This window comes from Chinchilla lanigera, unplaced genomic scaffold, assembly GCF_000276665.1.
Source record: "Chinchilla lanigera isolate Chin_1 unplaced genomic scaffold, ChiLan1.0 scaffold00021, whole genome shotgun sequence".
In the NCBI taxonomy this organism is placed as follows: Eukaryota; Metazoa; Chordata; class Mammalia; order Rodentia; family Chinchillidae; genus Chinchilla; species Chinchilla lanigera.
The window spans coordinates 24,301,318-24,313,735 of record NW_004955422.1 but is presented as its reverse complement, the minus strand read 5'-3'; the positions used below and the strand labels follow the sequence as shown (position 1 = coordinate 24,313,735).

The 12,418-nt window shown below is 39.0% G+C and overlaps 1 protein-coding gene across 1 annotated transcript in view; it reads right to left on the bottom strand.

Moving 5' to 3' along the window:
• Positions 1–11,692, bottom strand: part of LOC102027871 (contactin-associated protein-like 3) — a 113,349-nt gene extending 101,657 nt beyond the window's left edge. The window contains exons 1-2 of the mRNA XM_005384980.2: positions 11,086–11,692; positions 2,703–2,813 (exon numbers count right to left, since the gene is read on the bottom strand). Of these exons, the coding sequence (XP_005385037.1) occupies positions 2,703–2,813; positions 11,086–11,179 (205 nt within the window). The 5' untranslated portion in view covers positions 11,180–11,692. The remainder of the gene's footprint in view (positions 1–2,702; positions 2,814–11,085) is intronic.
• Positions 11,693–12,418: the final 726 nt, after the last annotated feature.

Here is a 12,418-nt window from a genome sequence, read left to right as displayed (position 1 = left end):
ATGCCAGAGCTTTAGTAATGATCACAACTCTTTTCATGGAATTTTCTTATCACATGGGTACAAAGTACCAGGCTATATAGCTAGGTGATTATTAGTTTTCTGCCTGTGAAATGTATCTTTCAGGTCTTTACACTCCCCTAGAGAAAGGCTTTCATGTCTGTGACATGGGGTCATCCATTTGTTGGTTTAATTATTTATGGTCAGAACACTTGTTTATTCAACCATCTACAAAACATTCTAAATCTAATAAAAAATATTAAAACACTAGAGATAATCTGCAGCCTTCAATAAATCACTTCCAATTTCAAATTCTTTCATTGAATATTGCAGGTTATGATAAGGGAGAAAAAATATCAAACCCATGGACAATAACTACAACAATGAATTTGTAATCAACTCAGTTGACAGCTAATTAAAGTAATAAAATAGGCCTGTTTTTCTTTTATCCACATGAAAATAAATTTAATAAAGACTGTTATCAAGGCTTTGAATAATATGAGTTGTGGGAACATGAACCAAGAATAAAAATGACCCCTATGATGGATAATCCTCACAGTCACATAGTTTAATATAAAATATGATTTGACATTAAGAAGAGCTATGGCTTGAGATGACCCTTAATTCTCCTTTATTTCTGTGTCCCATGCCAATTACTGCTTCAGTGATAATGAAAACAATCATTTAGACTTGCAGGAAAATCATGCACAGGGAAATCTTAGTGATGAATGAAATAACAGACTTAAAGGTATTTTAGCAAATGTACTTGCTTATGTGACATTTGCAAATTTATATATTATTTGTATACTTGCAAATTATTAATGTAAATGTATTTAAGCAAAATGAAAAGTTAAGCTGTTCATTTTTGATAACCACCCTGCCTATAGCAAAGGCCAGGATATATTAATTCAATCCAATGTGCAATGAGCTAAATGTGCTCAAATAGTGAATAAGCAAAAGACAGTAGTAGAGAGCAAAGAGGAAAAGGGCACAAATAATAAGAAAGAAGGTATCACAGATATAGTGAAGCCTAGTTTTATAGTATATGCTTCCTATGTCTTTTTCATATAGGCCTAAAATGGTTTTTGGTTAATTGTGTAAATTCAGTTTCCTGAGGACTTAGTCAAAGAATTTTACTTTAGGTTTTATTTGAAAAAAATGCAGGATGATGCCTTGTCACACTGTATATTGTTGTTATGGTTGATACATTGTGTCAACTTGGGGAGCTAGAGGTTTGGCTAAATGACTCAGCAGGAAGCCAGGATACTTACTTTGTATACATCCTGAGCCTGTGGAAGTGGAGGGCATGGAGATTATGTGAGAGCTACACACTCCTTAGGTGGGGGTAGCCTGTTTACCATGTAAGGCAAGAAAAAAGCTGCTTGCTGCCATTCCTCCGGTTTTTGCTCTGGCTGCTTTGCCGTTCAGCTGCCGTTTCCCCCTTGCTTTTGTTGCTTTGTTATCTTCTGCCTCGGAGCCAGCCAAGTATGGACTGAAAACTCCACAAACTGTAAGCTAAATAAACCTTTCCTTCCTTCATTTTGGGCGTTGGGTATTTTGTCTCAGCAACGAGAGAAAAGTAACCAAGACAATTGTGTTTAAAGTTCCCTACATTTTATGTAGTGTGTTAATCAGCTTTCCATTACTGTAACAAAATTCCTGAGATAATCACATTAAAAAAGAGGAAAAGTTTATTTTGGCTCATGGTTTCAGAGGTTTTGGATCCATGGTGGCTTGGCTTCATTGCCTTTGGACTGTGGCACAGCAGTAAACCAAGAGGGAATGCATGGTGAAGAAAGCTCTCACTTTATAGCATCCACAAAGGAAAGAGAAGCAGGAAAGTGTTGGGGTCCAGTTATCCACTTGAAGGTCACATCTCCAGTAACATAACTTTCCACTCCATCCCACCTCTTGAAGTTTCTATCACTTCCCAGCAGAACTATGGACTGATGACCAAGCCTTCAAACCCTGGACCTTTAGGGAAAACTTTTCTAAACCACCACACACAAAAAGTTAACATTAAATTTTCTACACTTCTCTTTAAACATATGTACAAGAAAACATACTCCTCTTAAGATAAGTTTACAAATATAAATGGAATATTCATGGTGGAGCACGAATAAACAGTTATACACTTTTTCCTCCTCAGTGGGTGGCAGAGAGAGAATCAAGTAAGAGAATCAATTGAAAAATAAATTAGAAGTTGTAGTTAAGACACAGTAAAAATAGTTTCCAATTGCTTATTTATTCTGCCAATTTTATTATCCAAATAGGGCAAATTAAATAATCTGGAGCAATATACACAAGAAATTTATACTTGTAGTAGGAAAACAAATAAAAATGGCTATAGGACCTGCTTTATATTTTCTTTAGGTTAGAGGTTACACAACCTTGGGCAGATTTCAAAGCCTTCCGTAAATACTTCAATGTTGAATTGATTTTATAGAAAGCCCAAACACTGTCAAAGTCACATGTGACTTGTTCCAAAGCCTATAAAGACTGCACCAAGAGAAGTTCAGCCAGTCCATGGAGCAAAAGTGACCAATTTATTGATACCAAACACGTCCTCAAGGGTTTCAAATGGGAATACATATGCTTATTTAGAACTGTATTTTCTTCTCTAAAATAGCAATAAATTATAATAATTTCATTAAAGGAAAATCAAGATTTGACAAAGGTCAATAAGAAGCTGAAAGCAGACTCACCATCTCTTCTATTAAGCCTTGCAAATCCAGGGCCATGGCTGCTGGACAGCTCTGAGGAACTGCTGAAGGAGGACAGGGGCAAGGCGGAGGCCAGGGGAACATCACAACTGTCTGTAAGGAAAATGCCAGCAAACGTTAGCACACAGGCTGCAGCTTTGGGGAAACAATAGCTCAAAAAGATAAATGAGGACACAAGGAAATCATCTACCTTAATTTTTTAAACGTCTAATATTTGTATTGTAGTGTAATTTACAGAGTAAAAGTCCTGTGAATTTAAATTATTTTAAAGGTGAATAGTCCTGTCAGTTTTGACCTATGCCCACAGTCATGTAACCTGCACCCTAAAGAAGAAAGAACACAGGTGTTATAGCCCTCAAACATCCCCAGTGTCCCACATTTTCTGTTTTTTCCAGGTGTATGAGTACATCACTACCCCAGGACTGCTTTAACCTAAATTTGATGGTTGGGTTCCACCTGCACATAGGGGTGGTATGAATTTTGTGCCTAAACCTTGATGTGGTTAAAATTCTCACAGTGCCATTGCACAGTACGCATGGGGGCTAAGGCAGCTGCAGTCGGAGCCAGGTAATCAGAAGAGAGTGACCTATAGGAAGACAGGACCCATAAAAAGCAGTATCTGCAGCAGTAAATTGGAAAAATTCCATTGTAGAGACCTCTGCAGGCAAATGACTGGGGAATACTTTGTTATATGGCACGGAAACTCCTCCTCTTTGCCTCAGGCCTTTAACATTGCAGGAAATGGCCCCAACCTTTAATCCTTAGAACCATGCAGGTCACTCCCACCTGGAAGCAATCCTCCACGGTTTGTGTCCTGGTGTATAAAAACTGCAGGGGGTTGTGGGGACTTTGATCCAGTAGTTTAACTGTTATCTATGAGGACTACCTGCTTCTGGTGTCCAAACTTTAGGAAGCCCTGGAATCATTTCCTTTCTCATGTGTGTTTTGGGTTACTCCTCTGCCCTTCATCCCAATATTGTAGTCATTGCACTTTCAGGCATTCCATATATTTTCTCATTAAAAGGCCGCCTCTTGTTTTCTAGCATGATTATTGAGCTACTAATTTCCAACATATGCACTGAGATATTTGGGCTAATAACTATGTATACCTTGAATGTATATCAGAAGATTTTGAACTGCATATTTTGTATGTACTTGTTTCTTTGTGAACAATTGGTTAAGTTCCATGAAGAAAAGAAAGCATATAGAATTAATTGTATTGCTACAATGTGGGAAAATATCAACTGTATTCAATGAGATAGATGCAAAAGTAGTCTAGAGTCTCTCCTGGTGATTTGTTAGATTGCACACATAGCCTAGGGAACAACAGAAATAAAACCCAGTGCATAGAATTTGCCTGAGTGAATATCACTTCATAAAGAATATTGGAATTACAGTAGATTTTCTAAAAGCATAAGTTGTCATTGTCAAAATGAATTAAGTTTTGCCTAAGGCTGTCTCTACACACATTTTAAATTTGGTCTAAAGGTTTCTCCATACACGGTGAACTGTAACCTCATATGTTATTACCCACACTGAAAGTATACTCTTTTAACAATCAGCCATCCACAGCAGCTGGACCTCCAGCCAACCAGAGGGTCAAATCTGCCAAAATACGATCATTTAAGGCAAATGTGACTGGCAACCAATCAGGCCATTTCTGTCAGTCACTTCTTGTTCCCTGGAAATAAATGTAGCTATATCTGTGGTGAGGTAGAGCGTTCTGAACAGTGTTCCCTCTGCCTCTTGATTCATGAAACATTTCTTTGCTCAAATAAATTCTGCTTACTTCAATTTGTCTAAAGTTATTCTTTGAACACCATTAAGATAGTTACATAATGTAAGACACAACAGAAAAATAAAACTCATGTTGAAGTTTCTCTCAAGCAGGAAGAACAGTATTTTATGCTTAGTAAGACCACAAAATATCTGATACAAAAATATTTCCGCACACTTTTCTAGCAGTGACAACATTATATAGGTGAATCAGACATTAGGACTTGTGAGTTTTACAAATAAAGATCAGTGTAATCTCAGTAACTACATTTAACACACTTGACATAAGGAGCACCCAATATTTTCTAAATGCCCAAACACCCATGGAATCCTGGAGTGCTGCTAATCTACTATCTCTATAACTTTAAATGCTCCAGCACCACAGCAGAGCCTTGCTGGATTTCACCAGTACACTGGACTCCGGATAGCAAAAGCAGGAATAATTTTCAGAATTCAGCAAATATGCTACATTGGGAACTGAGAAAAATAGAGAAATATATACTGATGTAATTTTCCAAAAAATTTTAACCTACGTTTCCCAGAAAAGCATTTGAAAACTGTGAAGATGTGCAGAGAGCCTGGAAGGTAACGAAGCCTGTGCTGCATTCTGCATGACAGGTCCCATACCATCTCATGTACTCACTGCAGAATTCAAGAAGAAAGCGTATCATTTAGGGAAAACTGCCTCCAAAGTCTATTTGCTAATGTGTTCCTTCATTATACTTCAGAAAAAAAAATCCAAAAAAATTTCTGAAGTAACGTTCATAAATATTTGATAGAAATTATTCTTATGTCATAAAAAATATGCTAGTTATACCCAAGATGCTTTTGTACCACAGTGCCTTTCTGTACAATAGCATTAGGCTTTGCATATGTTTTGGAGCTCCATGGCTGACATGTGTAGCTTTTCCTGTTAATCACCTGTGAGCACTTTGAAGCTACAAGAGAAGTCTCGCCCAATTGTGTGCTTTACCTGCCCAGCACAGAGTCTGAAAGCACATGCTAGATAAACTTCTATTGAAGTAGTTGGAAGGAGAAGTAAAAAAAGATAAGTATCATAATCAGTAAGATAAGAATCATAGAAATATCACAGATTCATCCCTCTAATGTGATTTCAAGAGAAACTGTGCAAAGGTATAACAGATAAAGCCACTGTTACTGTTTCCCTTGGTTTGTCCTTAATTAACTTCTTAACTATATGTTTTGCTGGTCTCAGACAATTCTCGACATTAAGTTTAAGAATAAATCTATAAAGATAGCTGGCAACAGAATTATTGAAATTTCCAACTTCTTCTGTGCAAAATTCAAGAGTCAATAGTATATATGCCAAGGATTCACTTTGTAACAAAGAAAATATCTAGGGACCAACTTAAAGAAGTATGCCTTTTTAAAAGGTGATACATTTTACAAAAGAAAAGAGCGTGCCTGGTACCTAAATTTCCTTACTTTTCTTTCCCTGTCGTTTCCAATTCTGCAAGCAGTATCCTCTGAGATTCTGAATGAAACACATGATCAGAAGCTTCAGGTGTTATGCAACCCAAACCTCTCCCAGCTTGTTTGGAAGTCTGGTGAAGACTCACTGTATTTCCATGCACATGACCCTATATTGTTCAGCTAGAAGATCACAACTGAAAATGACACAAAATGTTTTCTTCAGGATTATTTTATACCTATTTTTAAAAAGTTAGACTTTCTTAAAGTGACTGAAGGTGACTGGACGGCAACTCAAAACCACTTGAAACAGATATTTTCACAAGAAAAAATAGATTCTAAATTTATCATTATTGCTTCTGCTCACTGTGAATAATGTGTACTTTTCCTAAAGAATTCCCTTTAGATAGCAATGCGTAGATCAATTCAGATTTGTAACAAGAACTTTTAGTACCTTCTACATAAAAGTTTTTATTTAAACTCTCATTAAAATAATGCTAAGCTTTTTTAAGAATTTAAAAGGCAAGTGACACATGGAAAGAAAGAAATAGCACTGTACACAGAAGAACGTATGGACAAGTCTGAAGAAGGCATGGCTCACCATTCCTCTTTATTATTCAGTGTGTTCATGGCTGTCCTCCATATGGACTAGCTCCAAATTAAAAAGAAGCCCTGACATGGAGCTAGCAATTTTTACATAATTTATATAGTCTCCAACAATTAATGTTTCAGGACATGAATTAATTTTTCCAGGATGAAGATATTTTCCATACATCTGTTTGTTAATAGCAATGTCAGCACTTGTTAAATTCTGTAATAGGAGGCCATTTCTATGATACTCTGATGCTCGTTAGGTTCCCTCCCCTCACCTTACCAACCCTGGTGTGTGAGCAGGGCGGTTCACTCTAACACCTGCGTCCAAGCTGGACATGTGACACCCATCTGGCATCTTGAAAGTCAAGTCATATTGGACAGGCTGGTTTAAAGCATCAATTTAAATTTATTGACTTATTTATGGTAATCTATTTGTCCATGCTTCTTTTAATGTAAGTTTATTGATTTTTAAAAATAACCATTTAATTTAGAAACAATCTCAAGTTTACAAAGGTTGAAGAACTATGTTCCTATACATCATCACCCCTGAAGATTTTAATGTGCTTTTCCTACAACAAAGATATTTTCCCACATAACTCTAATACATTCAACACTATAATCATGGGTACATTTCCCCTCTTAATCCTCAGATCATGTTCAAGTTTCACCAGTTGCTTGTAACCTTTAGACAGTAAGCATTCAGCCTGGGTCATGCATAGCATTTAGTAGCTATGCTTTCTTAGTCTCTTTCAATGTGGATTGCCTCCCTCCTTACCCCATTCAACCTCTGACAATCTGCTTTAGGTCACTACCAGCGCCACCTCCCATGTATCCAACCTTTGCCACCCTTTGGATGCCTTCTTCACCATGCCATGTCTCTGAACCCTGCAACATGCTGATGAGCCACCCCCTACCCATATGGCTGCCCACATGTCCAGCCCTATTGGACGGCTTTATGTTCATTAGGAAAAGAAACAGGGAGGAAATGGAAAAGCAAGTAATCTGATTTTTTTCTATGATCTGATTAATTTTGGAGGGCTGATTATGATTTATCTGGTCTACTTATCCTCTGCAAAGTTTATCTATTTAGAGTTTAGAAAAAAATGAGTAAAAGTAATCTGGACCCAAATTTTTATAGAGTGTCATTTAATACTAAATTAACAGTCTGTTACTCATCTCCAGATACTTTTCAACAATGGAATTATTAGAAGATCCCAAGTAAAACATCTGCTGAAGTAATTATTCCTATATTGTATAAGACAGTTTTCCTGACATGTATCACCATATCACAGCACAAGTGAATTTCCCTGCTAAACCACATGCTGTATGGCAGGTTGGCCCTTCTTTTCTTAGCTTGGCTGAACTCGAAAACATGACTATTTAGCAAAGAAAATAAAAGTAATTAAAAGTGTCTTCACCTAAGCAATGAGTAAATTTATTCAATGAAAATTTACGTAAAAGTAAAATGCTGCTCAGCATTTTACCAATTATGGGTATTTCCATAAAATCTACCCTACTACTCAATTATGTATCCCTGGGGTTAGAGCCCAGAACTGAACACAATAGCTCTCTTTATTCCTGTGATTGTCTTCAGGTGCTGTATGAGAGCAGCAGATGACTGTTCGTTCATCCCTAGGCAGATGACAAAGTGAAGAGACAGGAAAAGAACTCAGAGATAAATTATGAGAGCAATAAGGCTCCCGTTATTAGGAACCAATGTTGATTCACCTACAGTACACTGGAAGTCAAGTCCTCCTGCACTGCCTGTCCTGCTGCTCAAATCAAACAAGAGCAGCACAAGAATAGTTGTAATATGGTGAGGTGTGTGCAAGGTTTTACTCATGTCCTTTCCTAACAAGTGAAAGGACTGATAACAACAGATCAATCATAAACACAAAACCAACTGCAAGTCTGCCATCAAAACTTTATACCCACTTCCGTTTATGAGCTCAGAAGAAAAACAGGAAATGTTCACTGCTTTTAATGATCAGAAATTATCCATAAATGCAAAAGATGCAGTACATTATAGATATATCACCTTTAGGAAGATGAAGAGTGCACCAGGATAATTCAAAACACACACAGAAAAGAAGAGAAGCAAGCGAAGAGAAGAGGGGAGGGGAGAAAAGGGCAGGCCGGGTCCATCAACAATGAAGAAGAGAAACCCCCTTTTCTTGTTTATTTGTTTCTTGAACTAATATTCAAGTAGAATGCATGGACTGCCTAAAGTGTCAAATATCGAGTTTGCCCTTCTCAGACACTCTTTTTGCAGGGTACCGGGGATCAAACTCAGGACCTTGCACTTTCTGGGCAGGTGCTTGTGCTGCTGAGCTATATCCCCAACGCTTGAGCTTGCTCTTCTTATAACCCCACTTTGTGTAAAGAGCTGCTTTGTGCTACCAGCCACAGGCCACCTTGGTGGATGACGCTTTGCTTCTGAAAATGAGCTGTAAAAAAATGCGAACATGTCATGGTGTCCATGTGAGGGGGATACTTTTAAATGTCCTTTCTTCCTTTCTTACTGGTTTTCAAGATTGTTTCATTTTTGTTAGTTATAGAATTTTATCTGAAGGAATTATTTGATCTGTAAGGTATTTTAAAGTTAACAAAGATAGGTTGAATATAGAGATACTAAAAGAATATAGAGATACTAAAAGAATATAGAGATATATTGCTTCCTCAACAGCAAAAACACTGTTAAGAGAAAAACTCCATAAAACTAGTGTTGACGTTTTAAGTGTGATCCAGTGACCAGTCAAGCAAAGTTTGGTGGTCACCCCATGTGGACCATCTAAACCTGTGTCTGATCCCTACATAGTTCATCTCAAAGGCCCCTGGTCTTCTGGTAAGAACCCTCACTTCAAAAGACAATAGCTTAATTTCTGCTGGCTTCTTAATCCTCCATTGGATTTCAAACAAAATACTATTAATATAACTAACCCTGTGCACACAAAACAGTCACAGCCGTGGAACCAAATCCAGATGCTGGGGTCTCAGCTGACTTCACTGCTTTGCCTTTTGCAAAGGAAATCTTTATGGAGCCCTGTTGTTAAACAGTAAGGGTGACCTCTAGTGACGTATTTTATTGTTGTAGTCTACCAGTTGATTACTATGCCTTTTGACAAGTAGTTTATTTCTCTTTTATGTATTTATTTAGGTAAAACAGAACTTTCTGTTACAGGATCCAAGGAATTTGACTTGATCTAAATATCCATGTCTTACTGATGAAACCAAATTAAAGTTATATCTGATCCACTGTATGTCGTGTGGCTAAGGGGGCCAGGAGCTCACTTTCAGGAGAAACATACAAGGTATTCAATGATATGGTGGAGCAAGATAGACACACTGATGTGTCAGTATGTGGAAAAGACCCCAGCTTGAGGCTCCAAGAAAGAAAAGACTGAGTGACGACAAACTTTCTAATGACGGTTTTAGGTAAATTGCTGAAATCTGCTCCTGGTTATCCTGTAACAATCCAAATTTCTGAATGTGGCCAGGATTCTGTCTGCTGATTTTAAAACAGATTTGGTAGGAAGGGGCTGAGGTTGAGTGTGGGGAGATTCCAGTGAAAGAAAAAATAAGTTGATTTTAGTACAAACAGGAATATATTTTGAAGTTCTAGTCCCATACCTGGATTAAGTTAGTCAAGAAAAGAAGACATTTCTCAGAGACTTAAGTCATGCAAAATAATTTTAACACATTTCTGTGTATGAGAAAAGGTGAATGCATTGGACTGTCCTGAACTATTTGGAGCATCATCATTAGAATATGATACATTCTAAAACTAAAGTCTCTAAATTTTTACCAAATCAAAAACAAAGCATCCTATGATAAATTTTAAAATGTGAAATACCAGCACCCAGAGAAGAATTGTTTTCAAGATCACCTGTCTGGCTACATTTGTCTTTAAGCAAAAACTTTCCAGCATTACAAATGAATTGCCAAGGGAATGTTGTAGTGTAATTCCCTCAGTAGTTTGGCCAGGCTATGAAATTTGGGTTGTAAAATCTATGTTCCCCTACAGGTGCTCCGTCCCTGCAGCACACAAGAGTTAATGGGCATCTTAACTGTGAAACTGCCAAGATCGGCAAAACTGTAAGCTGCTAACATAGAAATCAATACAGTATGATGTAATGTCTGCTAGTTATTTTCCTGTCAGATTTAATTTCTAAAAAGTGCTACAATCCTTAAAAATAACGACACCTTCTGCAGGATAATCCCTTATTATGACATTTTTTTTCGGTCTTGTGAAAACGTTCACGTTCTCGATAATTCTTCAAACACATAGATTAAAAGTCAAATATACATCAGATGTTTTAGACTCCCTTACAAGAGGAAAATCTGCTGTCAACAAAATTCTATTTTTTCAAACTCTAAGTCAACAGACTTTAGTTTTATTAAATTTGTTATTTATTAAATTTATTATTTAATTTTATTATTCTATTTTCAGGAGCACGGTCTGCAATTCTAGGTCCAAATATCACCACTGACTAGAAAAACAAAAAATCACGAAGTTTCCAGGCAGCTTACTTAGTGCAAGTTTTAAACCATTGGCTGTACTTACGTGGGTTTCCTGCTACCGCTGGGCTCTGGGTCCGTAAGGACAGAAGCAGCAGCGCAGAGAGGACAGAGAAGAAGGCGCAGGCAACAGAGGCCATGCTCCCGGGGCTGGGTACCCGGGTCCGGGGGCAGGGCTGCTCCGGCGCCGGGCCTGCTGTCTGGGACTCCTCCTCCTCCTCTCCTTCCCTCCCTCACACTCCCGCAGGCCCTCCAAGCTCCCCCTACAGCACACACCCTGCCGAGCCCTCCGATCCCCCAGTGTCTCTGGCTCTGCCAGGCAGCAGGTTCGCAGCTTCTCCAGCACACGCCCAGGGCGGCGGCAGGTGGCAGATGAGAGTCCGGGAGAGACCCGCGCCCCGCCCCTCTGCCCTCTCTTCAGGACGCACCTGACGCCCGCTCCCCGGCGGGGCTATGGGAGAGGGTAGCTGGGCATCTCGGATTGTCACTCTCCGGCTGCAGCTGCGATTCTGGCGTGAGCACCCAGCTGTTCACCTAACATAGGAGAGTGCGGGGAAAAGTCTTGCTGTTTCAGTTCAAAAGAGAAAGATGGAGCAGACACTCACTCCTCCGCGCAGACCTGACGGACGCACTTTCTCTGCGCTGGGAATTCTGACTCCGGTGAGGCTGGCTTGCTTAAGGACAGGATCTCGCGCTGCACTTATTCAGTGTTTTGGTATTTCCTCCTTCGTGGATGTTTTAAACATTAAATTTTATGTTATAATAATGCATTAAAACATTGTATTTTAATCATGTAGAGTGACCAGCTGATACTGGCCGCCTCCCCACAGCCTAGGGGCAAGAACGGGAACAGCCAGAGGCAAGGACACAGAGCCATGCTGTCTTTCTGTCTAAAGATGTGGACCTGGATATGGACGAGACAGAGGCAAGTGGTGTATTTCAAAACGTTCTGCTTGGACTCCACGAATAAACCCAGCCAAGAATACCCATCAACCCGTCCAATTTCAACCTGAAGAAAACCACCTTTGCTGCCCCACTGAGCGGGGACCCTGGAGAGGATCGCGCGGGAGGTGGCAGCCACCCCACTCTCCCAGCTCAGCCCCAAAGTGCTCTGTCCACCCCCTGCCCTCCCATTCTCTTCATGGTCTGTTTCTTGGTGTACACGGCACACTGTCTGTTTCACCCCTGACTCACAGGCAACCTGTGTAAGATCCCTTGCAGAAGGACGACCTTAATGACCACCCAGCACTCACATCAAGTCTGTTTAGAGCATAGGATTAGATTTGCACCGAGGCCTGTCGAGTGCTTTTTTAACATACTTTAAGTATTAAAATTATGTCTTTCTTTTTAAAAGATGGAATACAGCATAGGACTAGATT